We start from the raw sequence: 15,542 nt of genomic DNA, 5'->3' as shown, positions 1-15,542 counted from the left end.
CTTTGATAATAAAAAATAAATTAAAAAAAAAACTGGAAATGTCCAATAAACCCCAACACCCTCACTTTATCCATCCCCAGCTCTGTTCACAAGGAGCTTGAGACCCAAAACCCTCTCTAAACCCAAACGACCAAACACAAAAATAATCCAATCCCAATCCAATCCTATCTCTTCCTCCCTAACCCAAAAAATGATAATCAGCAGCAGTTGCGTCCGTACATTTTACCCGCGTCTTCCGTCCTCTTCGAAGAAGCGCGTCTTCCGGACGGCCGAGCTGCTGACCTTCACTCTCCGCCGCCGGCGTCTGACCACCGCCTGCTCTGTTTCGGCCACCAAGAATAAAGAGAAGGAGAAGGTGATAGTGGTATCTGGGCCCACCGGTTCCGGGAAGAGCCGCCTCGCTTTGGAGCTCGCTAAGCGGCTCAATGGCGAGATTATCAGCGCCGACTCCGTCCAGGTTTGAGCAAAAATTCAATACCCAGTTGTTGGTTTTTGGTGTTCTCTGTTTGGATGCTGGGAAAATGTAGCTTCTTTCGAACTAAGCAGCAAAGTGGTTAATTGGGTTTTCTAAAGATACTAACTTGCAAGTTATTTAGGTTATTCGGTATTTAGTGATAAACCATTTTGTTTGGTTGATAAGAAAATGCAGGAAAAGAACAGAAAGAAATTTAAGGAACCGAAACAACAATACACATCTATATAAAAATATGGACTAAAGTAACAATAAGCATTGAAACGGGAGATAACTCAAAATATCGAATCTTCTTTCTGTGTGACATTGCCTCAATTGAATCGACTTATGTTGATGATTATAACTGTTAACAGGTAGTGCAGCTAGTGCTTTATTGCTGAAAGTGATTTTGTTTGTTATAACTTTTGTGCCGCAGGTATATCGAGGTCTTGATATTGGATCTGCCAAGCCTTCACTAAGTGATAGACAGGTGCTTGCCTGATTGAGAAACTTGTACATTTAGTGCAGGCATGATTCTGCTTACGAAATTGAATTTATGAAAATCTTGAATTCGAAGGTATCTTGGTTTCAGATGCACCATATTGCTAATGGTTTAGTGTAATAAGAAAAATTAATTAGGTTATGTCCTACTTAACTGTCTAATATTTGTAACTGTGGTGCTATTTCGTGCTTATATTTTACGTTTTATTATTTGTAATATGATAGTTGTGGATTCCGTTATCTGATTTGAATTTTGATCCTTTCAAACTATAGAAATACATACCATCATTTCCAAGAAATCACGTAATGTCCACAGTACATGTTATATCTCTCAGCATTTCAGGAATTGGATTATAGATTTAGTTATCTTATCTTTAATGAAGAATTTCATAGATATATAGAAGCCTTTCGGTCCTTATGAATTTTTTTCATGCTAGCAAAACGAAGTAGTTTGCTAGAACAGTGAGTTTCTTTCTAATCCAAAATATAACAGAAAGAAATAAAAAAAAGAACTAGTATAACAATATAATTACTAAGTACGTAAATTTAACTTGATATCAAATTTACTGTGAGTGATTGATTGGACAACCTCTCCCTTTGTTTGCTATTTGCAACTGGTCTGTTATTAGTAACTCCAACTTGACAAACAAATTTGGTTTATTTGGGGGATACATTTGATCACATTAATTAACTTTGTGTTTTCTTTCATTTGATGCAGGAGGTGCCGCATCATCTTGTTGATATATTGCACCCATCTGAAGGTGTGTTGCCTACTGATTTTGGAGGCTGTAGGCTATAGGGCAGATAGAACTGTATCGTAGCATATATTATGTTTTTTAATCTAGGATTTGGAGGCTAAAATGAAAAGTTGGGTCTTGTGGGATGCTTGGATGATGTCGAGTTTTCTCTTGCTAGGTTTGGAACTTTGGGTATTTCTGTTCTGCCAATTCAATACATGTTTTATTCTTCAGACTATTCTGTTGGACGGTTTTTTGAGGATGCCAGGCAAGCTACAAGAAGTATTCTTGATAATGGCCGGGTTCCCATAGTTACTGGTGGTACTGGATTGTACTTGCGATGGTATGTGCCAGCATCTTCTTGCGTAAATATGTGTATCTGTATATATATGTGTTTTCCCTTTTTATCTTTGTTTTTCTTATCATTTTAATGTTAGGAAGTTTTTGGCATGTTTAAGGTTAGAATGTCGAGTACACATTAACATAACTGCCCTGCGTTGTGAACTAATATATTTTGCAATGGCATCTGCATGTTGATTGATGATGTTGGCAACATTTAAATTGGTTGCTTGAAGCCGAATAAGAAAAACAAAATCTCTGTAATTAAGAGTAATAAGCTTAATTATTTTTCTCTCTTCTTTGTGGTTGTGCTGATAGCATTAGTTTTTTGATGTACATTTAAGGCTCATATACGGAAAACCAGATGTTCCCAAAGCCTCTTTAGAGATTGCATCAGAAGTGTATTCCGAGTTAGAGGTCCTACAGAAAAATAATGACTGGGATGCAGCTGTGGAGTTAGTGGTCAAAGCAGGTGACCCAAAGGCTCAACTTTTGGCTGCCAATGACTGGTATCGCTTAAGACGCAGCCTTGAGATTATTAAGGTTGGTTTTTGTTATCTGTTTCTAATATTATGCATTCCTTTGACACAGACACGCATCAATATATTGTTCATATCTTTGCCTCAATATTTGCTCTTAAGCTGAGTTGTTTTGCATTTAGAAGCTTATGCCCCTCCACTTTACTGATGTTATATGCATATAACAAATGCATGTCCTGCAATGACAGTGTACCGGATCACCTCCATCTGCATTTCAAGTACCGTATGATTCTTTCCGGAAACAGTGTGATTCTAGTGTAGTTGACGCAAATGACATTAGTCCTTCTACTGATGTAGTGGAGGAAGTAAAATCAAAGGAACTGGACTATGATTTTATTTGCTTTTTCCTCTCAAGCAAGAGAGTTGATCTTTATAAGTCAATCGACTACCGATGTGAAGATATGCTGTCAGGTAAATGATATTTAGCACATCAGTACAAATTGATCATTCGTCTTTGAGTTTTCAAAATCAGGCAATTCATTTGTTTTACACAACTTGATCAGTTAGGATTACAATTTCAATGTGGACGAAGTACTTCTTTTTTCTCTCTTTTACTTTTAATATTTTTTACAATTTCTGCAGGAAGCGATGGTATCTTGTCTGAAGCTAATTGGCTTCTTGATTCGGGCCTTCTTCCAAATTCAAATTCAGCAACCAGAGCAATTGGTTACAGACAAGTATGATTCTGCTATTGTTAAATTGTTCTTTAATTATTTAAGCAATGGTTGTCTGATTTTGTTTCATTAAAATCGCATGGCACTTTTTTTCCGTCATGTTATTATTATGTGTGATAGTAGTAACAGCAAGAAATGTTTGATTTTAGGCTATGGAGTATCTCTTGATGTGTAGGCAGCAAGGAGGAACTTCTGCAAGAGAGTTCTACAACTTTTTATCTGAATTTCAGAAAGCATCTAGGTAATGCAATTTTTCTTCAAATTTATGTATCAAAGAGATTCAAAAGGCATAACTGCCTGCATAATATTCTTTTCCAAACTCAGAGACATTTTCAGTGTACATTGTAACAAATCGTGTTGGCGGGATATATTGAAACTAAATTTCAGTTAGTAAATACTTTCAGAGAGAGGAGTGGTAAAATGGGAATTACGTAATAAAAGGTTAGATGGTACAAGGGGGAAAATCACCGGCACAACTATCCTCAGTACTGGTATTCATTGCTTGATCTTTTCTTTATATCTCAGTAGGAAGTTTCGGATTAGATTCTAATTTTGTGTTATGATTATTGAATTATTTTACGGTCTATTCATTTCCAAAATGAACTTCCAACTTTCCGTGCGTGTTTGTGTGGAAAACCTGGTGGTACATTGAGAGCTTAACACTCCTTGTGGCTTTGTAGAGTTTACAAGATTCTCACACATTACATTCAGTCACAGAATTTTTTAAAATTCTTGTGCAGAAATTTTGCAAAACGGCAGTTAACGTGGTTTCGCAACGAGCATATCTATCACTGGCTTGATGCTTCCCAACCCTGGGTATGTCTTCCAATCTTGTTTTCAGTATTTTTCAGAAAGAGAAAGATGTAGCTTTCCGCCCTCCCAGGTCTTATTCGTATATTATTTTTCGCGTACTATGTCAATTAAAGATTTGGCTTTGTGCAAGGCTTTTTATTTACCCGAACCCAATGAATTAGTGAATGCTTAATTTTATAAGTGTGATGCTTAACCTTGTGCTTATTAGCATAACGGATAATTCCTGCAGGAAACGGTGCTTGACTTCATTTATGATGCATACCATGAAAACAGTGAAATTTTGGTTGTGCCTGAATCACTGAGAATGAAGAAAGAGCTAACAAGCCATCGAGAAGTTGCCGAACTAAAGGCTTATCGACCTAAAAATAGGTATGATTTACGAACAATGAAGTCTTGCCGTTAAGTGAATGGTTGACACAGAGAACTAAATACTAAATAGTTTTGTTTATGCATGAAGGCATTTTATCAGACGCGAAGATTGTTCAGACATTCTAGACTGGATAAGAGAAACACAATGCTCCAACAGCAAATCGGAACTTGATCATTCACTTCATTGAGGCTTGATGTTTGCCAAACCAACCAATGTTACATGCTCATCCGCCATTCCACCGGAGTGGTGTTCAGTTTGTGTATATGTGATCAGAAATCTCACCAAACAACGCCGGAAAGGTGGCTTAACTTAAAACTGGTTGTTTGTGCCAAGAAGGCGTTCACCGATGAATCACTGCAGCTGCCCGAAGACTATCGGAAATCATATTGTGAGAATTCATACTTCAAGTGAAGTTATTTGAGTTTATGGATTGTAATTTCGTTTACCAACCGTTCAAATGAAGTGATTGTTAATGAGATTATTCGTTTGCACACAGCTTCATGGAACTTTGGCAACCACCTAAAATTCTTCTCCCCTCTCTGCAAAGTCGAGAACCCCCGATAACCGGATGTATACAGTTCGGAGTGACAGATGCAGTGGGGGCGTGGTGGGGGGACAGATGCAGAGGTGGGGAGAGGGAAAGGGGTGGGGGGGGGGGGGTGGGCGGTCACACAGGGTCTTAAATTTGAAGTAGCTCCCAAAATTTTTGCCATCTAGTGTTATTTAGGTGGACAGTCGCATAAGGTCCCAAATTTAAAGAAGTCCCCAAAATTTTTGCCATCTAGTGTTATTTAATAATGTTATATATTTAGAAAATTGCTTTTGTTAGTACTTTAAAATATCATTATGCATTCCTTATAAAAGTAAATTTTTTTCCTTTCTAAATATAAAAAGGTAATGCTAGGGAGACTAAATTTGTAAATTAAATGATGAGTCACTAATATGAAATGATTACGTTTATCAATGCTTAAATAATAATCTAATTATCGACTTACATGTCATTTAATTTACAAAATTTTGTTTACAAATTTAGTATCCTTAGCATCACCCAATATAAAAATTTCTAGTACAATGAGATATTCTGATTGTCAATAATAATAACATCCTAAAAAACGATAGTTTTACAGTTTTATTATATAATAAGGTTATGTATTCAAGTGAATTTTAAAGTTAGAGTTTTGAAGTATTTTTTTTCATGTTCGGTTGTTTAAGATTGAATTGTTTTTGAATATCTAGTGAAGATTATATTGTCACCCATCATGGGATTGTTTTAATCCTCTTTTCGCTTAACTTCAGAGTTCCTATGGAACCCGAAGCTAGTGAGCTCCCAAAAGGCCTTGTGTTAGGTAGAGATGAGAATATACATATAAGAATCACTCCCCTGGACGATGTGAGATGTCACATACTAAATTTAAAATTTAAAAATTAAAATAAGTAAAAAAATCACGTGAAACTGTGAATATTTTCCAACCAAAGTAAAATTGAAAAATGAAAATACTGTCATAAAAATGTTATTTTATTTTGCGGATCAAAAGGCATATAAACAAAAAAAAAAAAAAGGGAATATTAATAGAATATGCTACAAACTTTTGCTTTTCATGCCTGAAAAATGCATTTACCTTCTGAAAAGCCCTTAAAAATTAAATAAAAAGTAATATTCAATAACACGCTTCCCTATGAGCCAACCATAAATATATACAGTACGCATCTCTCACTCTGTAGATTAGTTGTTGTTTCAGTGTTAGCAATTTAAAGCAGCGAGCTTTCGACACTCCCGAAGCCAAAAAAAGAAAGAAAAAGAAAAAATGAGGCCTTCAATCTCCATCGCCAGATCCGTACACCGAGTCGCTCGCCGCAGCTACTCCTCTGCCTCCGTCCCCGAGCGGAAGGTCGCCGTCCTCGGCGCCGCCGGCGGCATCGGCCAGCCCCTGGCCCTCCTCATGAAGCTCAACCCTCTCGTCTCCCACCTCTCCCTCTACGATATCGCCGGAACCCCCGGCGTCGCCGCTGACGTCAGCCACATCAACACCAGATCTGAGGTACTCTCCGAACCCTCTCTAATGCTTTTTCTTCGTCGATCGGATTGCCTCCCATTCGGTCTTAAGTTTTGAACTTTTTTTTTATATTAATTTTGGGATTTGATTGATTGCGATGATTAGGTCAAGGGTTATGCCGGCGAAGAGCAGCTCGCACAAGCCTTGGAGGGAGCCGACGTCGTAATTATCCCCGCCGGTGTGCCCCGAAAGCCCGGGATGACCCGAGACGATCTCTTTAACATTAATGCCGGTATCGTCAAGGGTCTCACTACCGCCATCGCTAAGTACTGCCCCAATGTGAGTATCCATTTCGTGCTCTTCATTTCTATGAATTTTATTTCCCAAATCTTGAATTTTTGATCGAATTGGGTTGTTGGGTGATTGTTTTGGGTAGGCACTGATCAACATGATTAGCAACCCAGTCAACTCTACAGTCCCGATTGCGGCCGAGGTGTTGAAGAAGGCCGGGAAGTACGACGAGAAGAGGTTGTTTGGTGTCACCACTCTTGATGTGGTCAGGGCCAAGACTTTCTATGCTGGAAAGGCCAATGCTAATGTTGCTGGTATATACATTATTGACCCGCCTTCTAAAAGCTCCTTCCTTTAAGCTATGTTTGTGTTATTTTTGTGCTTCTGTTCCGGATTTTAGCAAAAGATTGATGTTCTCAAATCCCAACTTAGCTAGATGTAATTAAAGCATATATATTGTACTATTTGAGGGGTTTTAGGAGCTGATTTTTTTTGTAAGATTGTGTTTTCTTCAGTACCAAATAAAGAACATGGGTTTGTGTTTGCAGAGGTTAATGTACCAGTTGTTGGTGGCCATGCTGGCATCACCATTCTGCCGCTATTTTCTCAGGTATCACTCAAATTGTTTAATCCCTTCGGTTTGATTGTATGAGATTAATGTATTGTTCTTTGTGTGGTATTTGCTTTGGTTGGTCTTGACTCAGAGTTGGCTATTTTGTACTGTTTTGTCTTGTAATGTTTTAGGCTACCCCGACAGCCAATTTGCCTCATGATGTTATCAAGGCTTTGACAAAGAGAACACAAGATGGAGGAACGGAAGTTGTGGAAGCAAAGGCTGGAAAGGGATCTGCAACACTGTCAATGGCGTAAGTGTTAGGATAAAACCATTGCGTGCACACTTTGTTTGCACAGATGCTTCGACTTTATATATCATCATTATATGTGCCTATTTTCAAATTGAAATTTATATTTCATGTAATGTACAAAGTTAAATGTGAAAATGTATGTGGCGAATGTTTCGTAATACCCTCTTATCTGTGTTAAAACATTGTGGATCCATAGCTATTCCAAGGTGTTACATGCTTCTTCCATAATGTTTTTTCCCTTTTCTTATTCCTCAATTGATTTCTTTGTTTCAATTTTCTATTTTCATCGGGAAACAAAGAAGAAATTTATGTATTTTGCTGGACTAACTTACCGTTTATCTTGCAGTTATGCTGGTGCTATTTTCGCTGATGCTTGTCTGAAGGGACTTAATGGAGTGCCCGATGTTGTGGAATGTTCGTTTGTGCAATCCAGCATAACTGAACTTCCTTTCTTTGCTTCTAAGGTTAGTGAGATCAACAAATTAGGGATTCATATACTCACCTTTGATTTTTTTTTTTTTTTTTTGAAACATTTAGTTTGTAACTTTCTTTTTTCCTCGAGCTATTTTTTGTTTTCTAATATACTGGTAATTGTCTATACGGATGAGTGCTATTCAGCTTGAGTATTGCAGCCTGCTACTTAACGTCTCCAAATGTGATTATGTTTGTAGTCATACCTACTAGTCTGTGCCTTGATTGTGATTCCTAGTGTCTACCACCGAGAAACAGTTTTGTATACATCTTTTTGCTGGACGGTGCACTTCCCGTTTTGGCTATTGATGGCTGTTCTGATTTCACTATATGGTGGTTGAAATATATTAGTTAATAGTGGCCTTCGATGTGTCTCAACCATTGCGGTTGCATACTTGTTTGCATGTTAAATGAGTTAGAAGCTCGAACTGTAACACGTGCTATTGGAGGGTAGCACTCAATAGATATAGCATATGTTGGTCGTTGCATTGTATATCTCAGTAATGGGTTCATCCATATGCTTGCCATTTGTAATCTTGCGTCTCTTGTTTGTCTAGTTGGCTGAAATTGTTGATGATGCTATATTTTTCTTTACCTTTCTTGTCATAAGCAATTAAGCATCCTCTGCATTGATTTTTCAGGTGAGGCTTGGAAAGAATGGAGTCGAGGAAGTTTTGGGGTTGGGTAATCTCTCGGACTTTGAACAGGAAGGACTGCAAAGCTTGATCCCTGAGCTCAAATCATCCATCGAGAAGGGTATCAAGTTTGCCAACCAGAGTTAGTGTAATGTAGTATTAATGCCTTGGGGAATGGGGGTTATCCACCCGTCCCGATGGTAACCCATCCAAATTTTGCATTTGTCCAAGTAGTGATGTATTTTTAGTGCTGCCAGCGGCACAGGCACGGGCACCGGCATTGCTTTTTTCATTGGAGTAAGCAGCTCTAATAGACAAAGGTTTCTATAAATAATTCCCAATGACATGTTATGGGAGGGGTTATGTTGTTTGAACTTTGAATCATCGTAATGTTGTTTGAACATTTCTTATTCCCACGTTGTGATCAGTGATCACCACGTTGCAAGTCCCTATTGGACGAGTGGTTTGCTTTTTGAACGTGCCAAGTGTTGCATGGGGATATGAATTGGTTGCAAGAGAGAATCTCTTCTCGATAACCTCCTTTCTGGAACTGATTGTTCGTGGTGACCTGGAGGATTAAAAATTGTGTGGTGAAGCTTTCGTAGTATTCAGTTTTGGGTGCAAATGGACAAAGCTATGTGCTATAGAACAAGGATCCCACTTGGACTCGCCATTTGCTCATTTCAACGTCGATTCCAATCAGGCCGGCGTGACCTCCACACTACAAAACACAACTTCACCTAAATGTAAACATCTTGTTTCTAATTCATCACGTGGTAAGTGTCTATTGAACGAGTAATTCACTTTACAAACACCTGACAGGCGTTTATTGAACAAGTGACACCGCCCAACTATATTTTGATCTCAAGAGAGAATCTGTCCATGCGCACAAGGTTAAATGTTAGAAGTTTTAGAAACAAAACTAAACATTGTTTTTCTTTGATGTTTTCGATCATTCAAAAACTCATCAGTTTCGTTGGCGCACAAGCTTTCACAATTGTAGCTCAAAATCGACAAAAATTTTACCTTGCTCCGCCACTAGAAAATGAAAATTGGTTCTTGGACAACGGAATACATAACTAGAGCAACCCCAAAACCAGAGAAACCAGAAGGGTGTGCACTACGATGCCGAAAACTAGTGCAGGAAGGTTCTGGGGTGGAAGACAAGTCAGAAGCCCAACCATAAAAACAACTTCTAACATATCACTTTTTAAGAGGAAATGATAAGCAAGTAGCTTGCTGTTTGCACTTGTAAATATTTTTTATACAAACTTTTTCCTGCCCTCAGAATAGTTCCTTCTACTAATTTCATATTCTTCCATATGCGACAACTACTAATTAATTAAGGGATGTGCTATCCACACACCTTTTTTTTACTTCATACACACCTTAATTTGCGCCCGTCGGATCGACTAAATTAAAGAAGATCAAAAGACCAAAATTAATAAAGGGTGTGTGAGAAGTAAAAAGAGGTGTGTGAATAGCACACCCCTTAATTAACTTTCCTACGCCAATATACACCTCTGACGAACTCTGATCAGGAGCAGCAATTAAGATGATGACCCTCTTTGGACGCTTTGATCTACACCAACTATATCCCGGGCCGAACAAAAACTTCTCAAAAGATCTGAGATGTCAAGAAATAGGAGAAAACTTGTGTGAGACGTCTTCGTCATAAATGAAGCAAAATAAGTAGCGAATGACTGAATATCTCATGCATGTACGGAATCACTTAACCTGAGTTTTAGAAAACTGCTGCAAACTCAGTATGCTTGTGAACCGGGATTTAACATCATCCAAATTTATTGATAACACAACAGATAAGGAGAATGCAAATGTCTCTCTGTCCACTAAAATCGAATATCTTAAATGTATACATGCATTTAAAGATGTAACTAGCACGCAAGCTATCTACGTTTAGTGCGAGACAAGCTTCCGAGGGATTCATGTAATAAAAACTCAGAATCCTGGTATATGCACATGCACTAACATTTAGAGGTTGTGGCCATCTTTTAAAATGAATATTATAGAGGACTCGTAAGTCTTGCTCTCAAACCAGCAAGAGTTTTCTTGACACGAGTGCAGACGTGCACTCACAAACACTGCATTCACACATGCATGTCCATGGATAAGCAAAAGCAGTGTAAATAAAAAAATGACCACGATATCTGTTCATTGTTTACAAAGGAAGGCAAGTAAGATTTAAAACCCCATCAGACATTCACAGTTCGAAAAATTTCATGGTATTTGGAGAAAATTCATGAATCCAGTGGACAGCCACTGCAAAACAAAAATTCAAGGCGACAGCCTCACTGGTGCTAGAGTGATGAAAGTTTTCTCAAACAGGAAATGGTATGAAACACAGAACAAAGATATTCAACATATTATGTAAAATTTGAAGAAACAAACAGTTTCCTACAGGTCTAAGTCTGACCGAAAGTTAGAGTAAACTGCTGTCAGCATTTATTTATTGACAAATAGCCATTTGGGCGGGGAGAATAAAAACAACCATAATTGTTGAAATGACAACTGGCATAATACAAAGTTACCATTCTATTTTCTTCTTTAGGGTTGCCAAGATTAAAGAAACTCGATTATAAACAATCATGGAACCCCAAAGATTGAATATTACAATTGCCTTGTTATTATCTATGTATGATTCAAAATTAATTCAGTAGTCGACAAGCTGGCTCTGAATAAAAATAACAATAAATTGTTAGCCAAGAGAAAGATAATGCCACCTACCTCAAGTAAATCAATTCAAGTCCTAGGTCAATGATTTGAATCTGATTCAACACCGCAGGAACTTTCATTGTCAGAATCTGCATAGAAAATAGCAAAATAAATAAACTCATAACAACATCAAACAGAACTAGGACGTTACATAAATAGTAACGGAAAAACATCGATAATTACCACTTGAAGAGGATTCAGATTCACTGCTAGAACCACTTGATCTGCTCACATTATCACCTTGCTCTTCTCTTTGAACTGGGGAAAATGCATTACTGTTGTTTTCCACTTCTACAAATGAAACATTAAGTGTTAAACAAGTAGAACGTCATAGGATTCAAGAGTGACCTTAACCAAAGTGCCACTGATGCTTAAGAGTTAAAATTTATTACCTGCGTTGGCTTCTTTTGCCGCCATTGTAGTGGCTGGTGCTACAGTCTGCAAAGATGATAAGTTGATCATGTATTAGGCAGAAAAACTTAAGAGTGAGAAGCAGGGCAGGGAACAAATTTATTGTCTTACCATCTCCTGGATGGTATCACAGGGCTCTGCTATTGATTGAGGACCAAGCTCCACGTTTCTGTTAACTTTGCTCAAACTTTTTTTGTAATTAGTCACAAACCTATCAAGTTCCCAAAGAGTTTCAGGATCAACACTACCAATGTCCACCTCAATCTCATCCTCTTGCTGAAAAGGCCCTGGGTTCCTTTTCCTAATAATCTTCACAACGTTATCTAGTTTCTCAGAAGGCAAAGTCATGAGGTCTGCACTGAGCCTCTGCTTCTCCTCATAAGTCATATCCCTTTTGTCGGGGTCCCTGGCTTTTGGTTTCTTTGGAACTGATACCCTACCGGGATGACCAGAACTCACAGGTTTCAACTTGCGGTCAACAGGCTTTGTCATAGATTCTGCTCTATCCAGAGTCCTCATATTCGATGCCAAAGGAGGGGGAGGAGCGGGAGCTTCATCTTTTCTTGAAACAGGTGTTGTGAAATTTGAATTATTACCCAATTCATTTCTCAGATTGAGATTATACTCAGCCTCTACATCCGTCCATTTCACTTCAAACAACTTCAACAATTGGTCCGCCATAAGATGAACATCCTGCTCTTTCGGGTTATACAACATTGCATTGTTAAATGTAAGTCTCACATCCTCTGCAAATTCTGCTGGCGTCTTATACCAATTCTCGTTCAGCCTCGTCCTCACCGTGCCCAAATCCATCGGTTTCTTAACAATTGTATTGTAATCATGAAGACCAAGCATCTTCACATCCACAGGCTTATTAAACACCCAGCCAAACTTATGCTTCATCAACTTTTCAAGCAAAGCACTACAATTCTTAAACATTTTGCTCCGATTCTTACCTGACCTGAACCAGGGCTCTCCCCCACCCCCATCTCTCCCCCCTTGAGTGGGTTTCAACTTCTTGCTACTCTCTGAAGGAGGTAACTTTTCCTTCCCAATCAGAAACTCCGAACCTTGGTTTGTCTTGGGCCTCTTCTTCACATTCTCCTTCTCCACAAACTGACCACCCCCATTCTTATTCTCCGCAACCGAAACACTCATTGTAGGTTTAACATTATCTACTGCATGATTAGCCAAAAGTGATTGACCATACCTTTCACCAAGCTCAAACTCCTTAGCTTCAAGATTCTTCATCAAGCACCTAACTTGCTCGAGCTCGCCCGTCAGCTTCTCCTTGATCTCTCTCCTATCGTCCTTGGACTGAGAACCCAACCGAATCCGAACCATGTTCCCGAACTTGGCGTACCCACGTGGACCGTCGACCGGTTCGGCAAAGCCCGGCAGCAGGCCATTGTGGCTCGTCGAATCGTTGGATGCCAGCGCGCCGCGGAGTTGCGTCAGGTCCTGAGGCGGCGGCGATGAGTGGTGGAGGACATGGTTGGGATTCTTGGACTTGTTCTGGGTCGTTCTGGAATAGGCCTTGTTGCTCGCTTCGTCACCCACCAATGGTCCTGAAACCATAATAATAGGAAATGCTCTCAAAAGCCCTAAATTTGATTTCTTCAAGATTGGTCTGCACTAGTGGGAATTGAATAAAAGCTAGGGTTTTGGGGAAGAAAACCCTAAAAGTTAATACATGAAAAACCCTAAGTTTCCAAATTTTTTGCTGAAAAACCCTGAATTTCTAAATTTGATGAAAAACCCAGAAATAGAAATCGATTTGTGCTGGGAATTTGGGACAAAGATTCCTACTTTTAGGGTTTCCTATTAGGGTTTGGTGAAATTGGGGATCATACGCAGGGGAGGTAATCGTACGTTCGTGGAACTAGACAGTGGCTCTCTGCAGCAGTACTGATGCTAGTGCGTTCCCAATGTGTGTCGTATTGTTCGTAATTGTTGTCGTTTTGATGTTATTATTTGTTCTTACTTAACAAGTTAAACTAATAGTAGTAGCGGATTATTAATTAGTCATCACCAAAACGTGCACTAAAAATATGAGTTGAAAAAATGGCTAATCAGGATGTATAATCTGCGGACGAGGCTTTACCGCAGTGATGAAAAATATTTAGGCTTATGCATCTTGGTAGGGATTTAATCTCTACTGACTTCTTTTTTTGTTAATAACCAAATTCTAACATACTAACCTTATCGCTTAACTAAAAATGAAGAATGTACAACCTCAGTTAACAAGTTAGCTTACTCATGATTAGCCTTTTCGGGTTGATGGTCAGAAGCTGCAATAATCTTGACGGGGGGACTCGGAGGTGTCACGAACATAATTCCAAATGTTGCGTTCAACAAGAAAGACGCATTTGGCTCTCCCAAAAAGGATAATTCGTCTTAGAAATTTTGAAAAAGTGGGCAACACTAGGGTTGAAAGGGAAGAGGAAGAAGTGGAAGCCATAAGGAGAGACTTAAGTAAAATTGGAGAACATTCGGGTGAGACACGAGAAGAAAGAAACTTAAAATAAACTTATGGCAGGTAGAAATATTGAATTGAATTGGTTGATTTCATTCGTAAGGTAAACAGCTTTATATATACATCACAAGTTTTGGGATGTAAGAATTAGGATTTTTTTAGGAGAATATGAAATCTAATTTATGTATAATTACAATACTTGTGGAACAAAAAAAATCATAGAGTTTTATCGTTACAAAATATTTATCTTTTAAAATACCAGCTAAGGGATATTTTAATTCATTTTAATACGCTACATTGAGGGTAGCTAAGGGATAATGAAGCAACAAAAAGAAGTTATGTGCTTTAACTCAGTCATTGTTTTCATCATGTCTCCTTTGGTCTACTCATTGGTTTTTTTGGGTTAAGCTTAACACAGATGGTTTGTCTAAAGGAAATCTCAGTCTTGCAGCTTGTGGAGGAGCTTTCAGCAATTGCCATGGTTGTTTTCTTGGAGATTTCTGTCAAGGGATTGGCCATTGCAACTTTTTTTTTTTTTTTTTTTTTTTTTGCAGAGTTATCAGCAATTATTATTGATGTAGAGTTTGCATATTAGTGGGGTTGACATTTGTCTTTGGTTAGAAAGTGACAATTCTAGAGTTATTTATGCTCTTCAATTGTCTGATTTTGATCCTTCTATTAGGAAAATATTTCTCATTAACTCAATGAATAACTTTACACTGTAGGTATTTATACAAGTCCATCACAACTAGCAAAGAAAGGATAACAAATAGAACAAACTAAAGATTTCTTATTCTCTAAGTATTGTCTCTTTTAGGTGTAATTACATTTTTATCCTTAATATCCCCCTTCAAACAAAACTGGGGAATTCTCGGTTGAAGTTTATCACAGAGAAACAGGAATCTGGGCTTTGACAGAGACTTGGTGCAAATATCAGCAATCTGATCCTGTGTACCCACAAAATGCACAGAAACTTGATTTGCCAGAAGCTGTTCACGAATGTAATGGTAATCTATCTCTACATGCTTTGTTCGAGCATGGAAGATGGGATTTTTTGCTAAGGAAATGGCAGATACATTATCACACCATAACTGGGGGGAATTTGGTAGAGGATAAGCAATGTCAGCAAGGAGTTTGCATAGCCATGTGAGTTTTGCAGCAGTATTAGCAAGAGACCGATACTCGGCTTCAGTTGAGGATCGAGCAACAGTAGGTTGCTTCTTGGCACTCCAACTAATAAG

The 15,542-nt window shown here is 38.4% G+C and overlaps 3 protein-coding genes across 5 annotated transcripts; 2 read left to right on the top strand and 1 right to left on the bottom strand.

The window, feature by feature from the left end:
• The first annotated feature begins 65 nt into the window (after positions 1 to 65).
• LOC103932391 (tRNA dimethylallyltransferase 9) lies at positions 66 to 5,057 on the top strand. Of its 2 annotated transcripts, XR_007259373.1 has the most exons (12): positions 66 to 457; positions 888 to 941; positions 1,671 to 1,713; positions 1,924 to 2,032; positions 2,373 to 2,571; positions 2,756 to 2,978; positions 3,150 to 3,244; positions 3,391 to 3,482; positions 3,982 to 4,057; positions 4,284 to 4,423; positions 4,512 to 4,812; positions 4,921 to 5,057. XR_007259373.1 is itself a non-coding variant. In XM_009341975.3 (11 exons), the coding sequence occupies exons 1-11, from the start codon at positions 191 to 193 to the stop codon at positions 4,609 to 4,611; spliced, it is 1,398 nt and encodes a 465-aa protein (XP_009340250.1). In that variant the 5' UTR covers positions 66 to 190; the 3' UTR covers positions 4,612 to 4,919. The 2 variants fall into 2 exon arrangements, 1 of the variants encoding a protein (XP_009340250.1); XM_009341975.3 differs by lacking the exon at positions 4,921 to 5,057 and having other exon boundaries at positions 4,512 to 4,919.
• A 1,138-nt stretch (positions 5,058 to 6,195) lies between these two features.
• On the top strand, positions 6,196 to 9,091 carry LOC103932398 (malate dehydrogenase, mitochondrial). Its single transcript, XM_009341987.3, has 7 exons — positions 6,196 to 6,463; positions 6,584 to 6,757; positions 6,855 to 7,023; positions 7,258 to 7,319; positions 7,454 to 7,575; positions 7,922 to 8,039; positions 8,688 to 9,091. The coding sequence occupies exons 1-7, from the start codon at positions 6,230 to 6,232 to the stop codon at positions 8,826 to 8,828; spliced, it is 1,020 nt and encodes a 339-aa protein (XP_009340262.1). The 5' UTR covers positions 6,196 to 6,229; the 3' UTR covers positions 8,829 to 9,091.
• A 773-nt stretch (positions 9,092 to 9,864) lies between these two features.
• LOC103932406 (transcription factor GTE4) lies at positions 9,865 to 13,764 on the bottom strand. 2 transcript variants are annotated; one of them, XM_009342012.3, is made up of 5 exons: positions 11,937 to 13,764; positions 11,807 to 11,852; positions 11,598 to 11,702; positions 11,427 to 11,503; positions 9,865 to 10,308 (listed from the first exon to the last, which is right to left on the bottom strand). In XM_009342012.3, the coding sequence occupies exons 1-4, from the start codon at positions 13,401 to 13,403 to the stop codon at positions 11,454 to 11,456; spliced, it is 1,668 nt and encodes a 555-aa protein (XP_009340287.1). In that variant the 5' UTR covers positions 13,404 to 13,764; the 3' UTR covers positions 9,865 to 10,308; positions 11,427 to 11,453. The 2 variants fall into 2 exon arrangements, with proteins under 2 accessions (XP_009340287.1, XP_048442694.1); XM_048586737.1 differs by having other exon boundaries at positions 11,598 to 11,705; positions 11,937 to 13,763.
• Positions 13,765 to 15,542: the final 1,778 nt, after the last annotated feature.

This window comes from the organism of the source record quoted next, unplaced genomic scaffold, assembly GCF_019419815.1.
Source record: "Pyrus x bretschneideri cultivar Hongxiangsu unplaced genomic scaffold, Pyrus_bretschneideri_v1 Contig25, whole genome shotgun sequence".
Taxonomy (NCBI): Eukaryota; Viridiplantae; Streptophyta; class Magnoliopsida; order Rosales; family Rosaceae; genus Pyrus; species Pyrus x bretschneideri.
The sequence above is the reverse complement of the archived record's forward strand: the minus strand, read 5'-3'. Positions and strand labels throughout refer to the sequence as shown.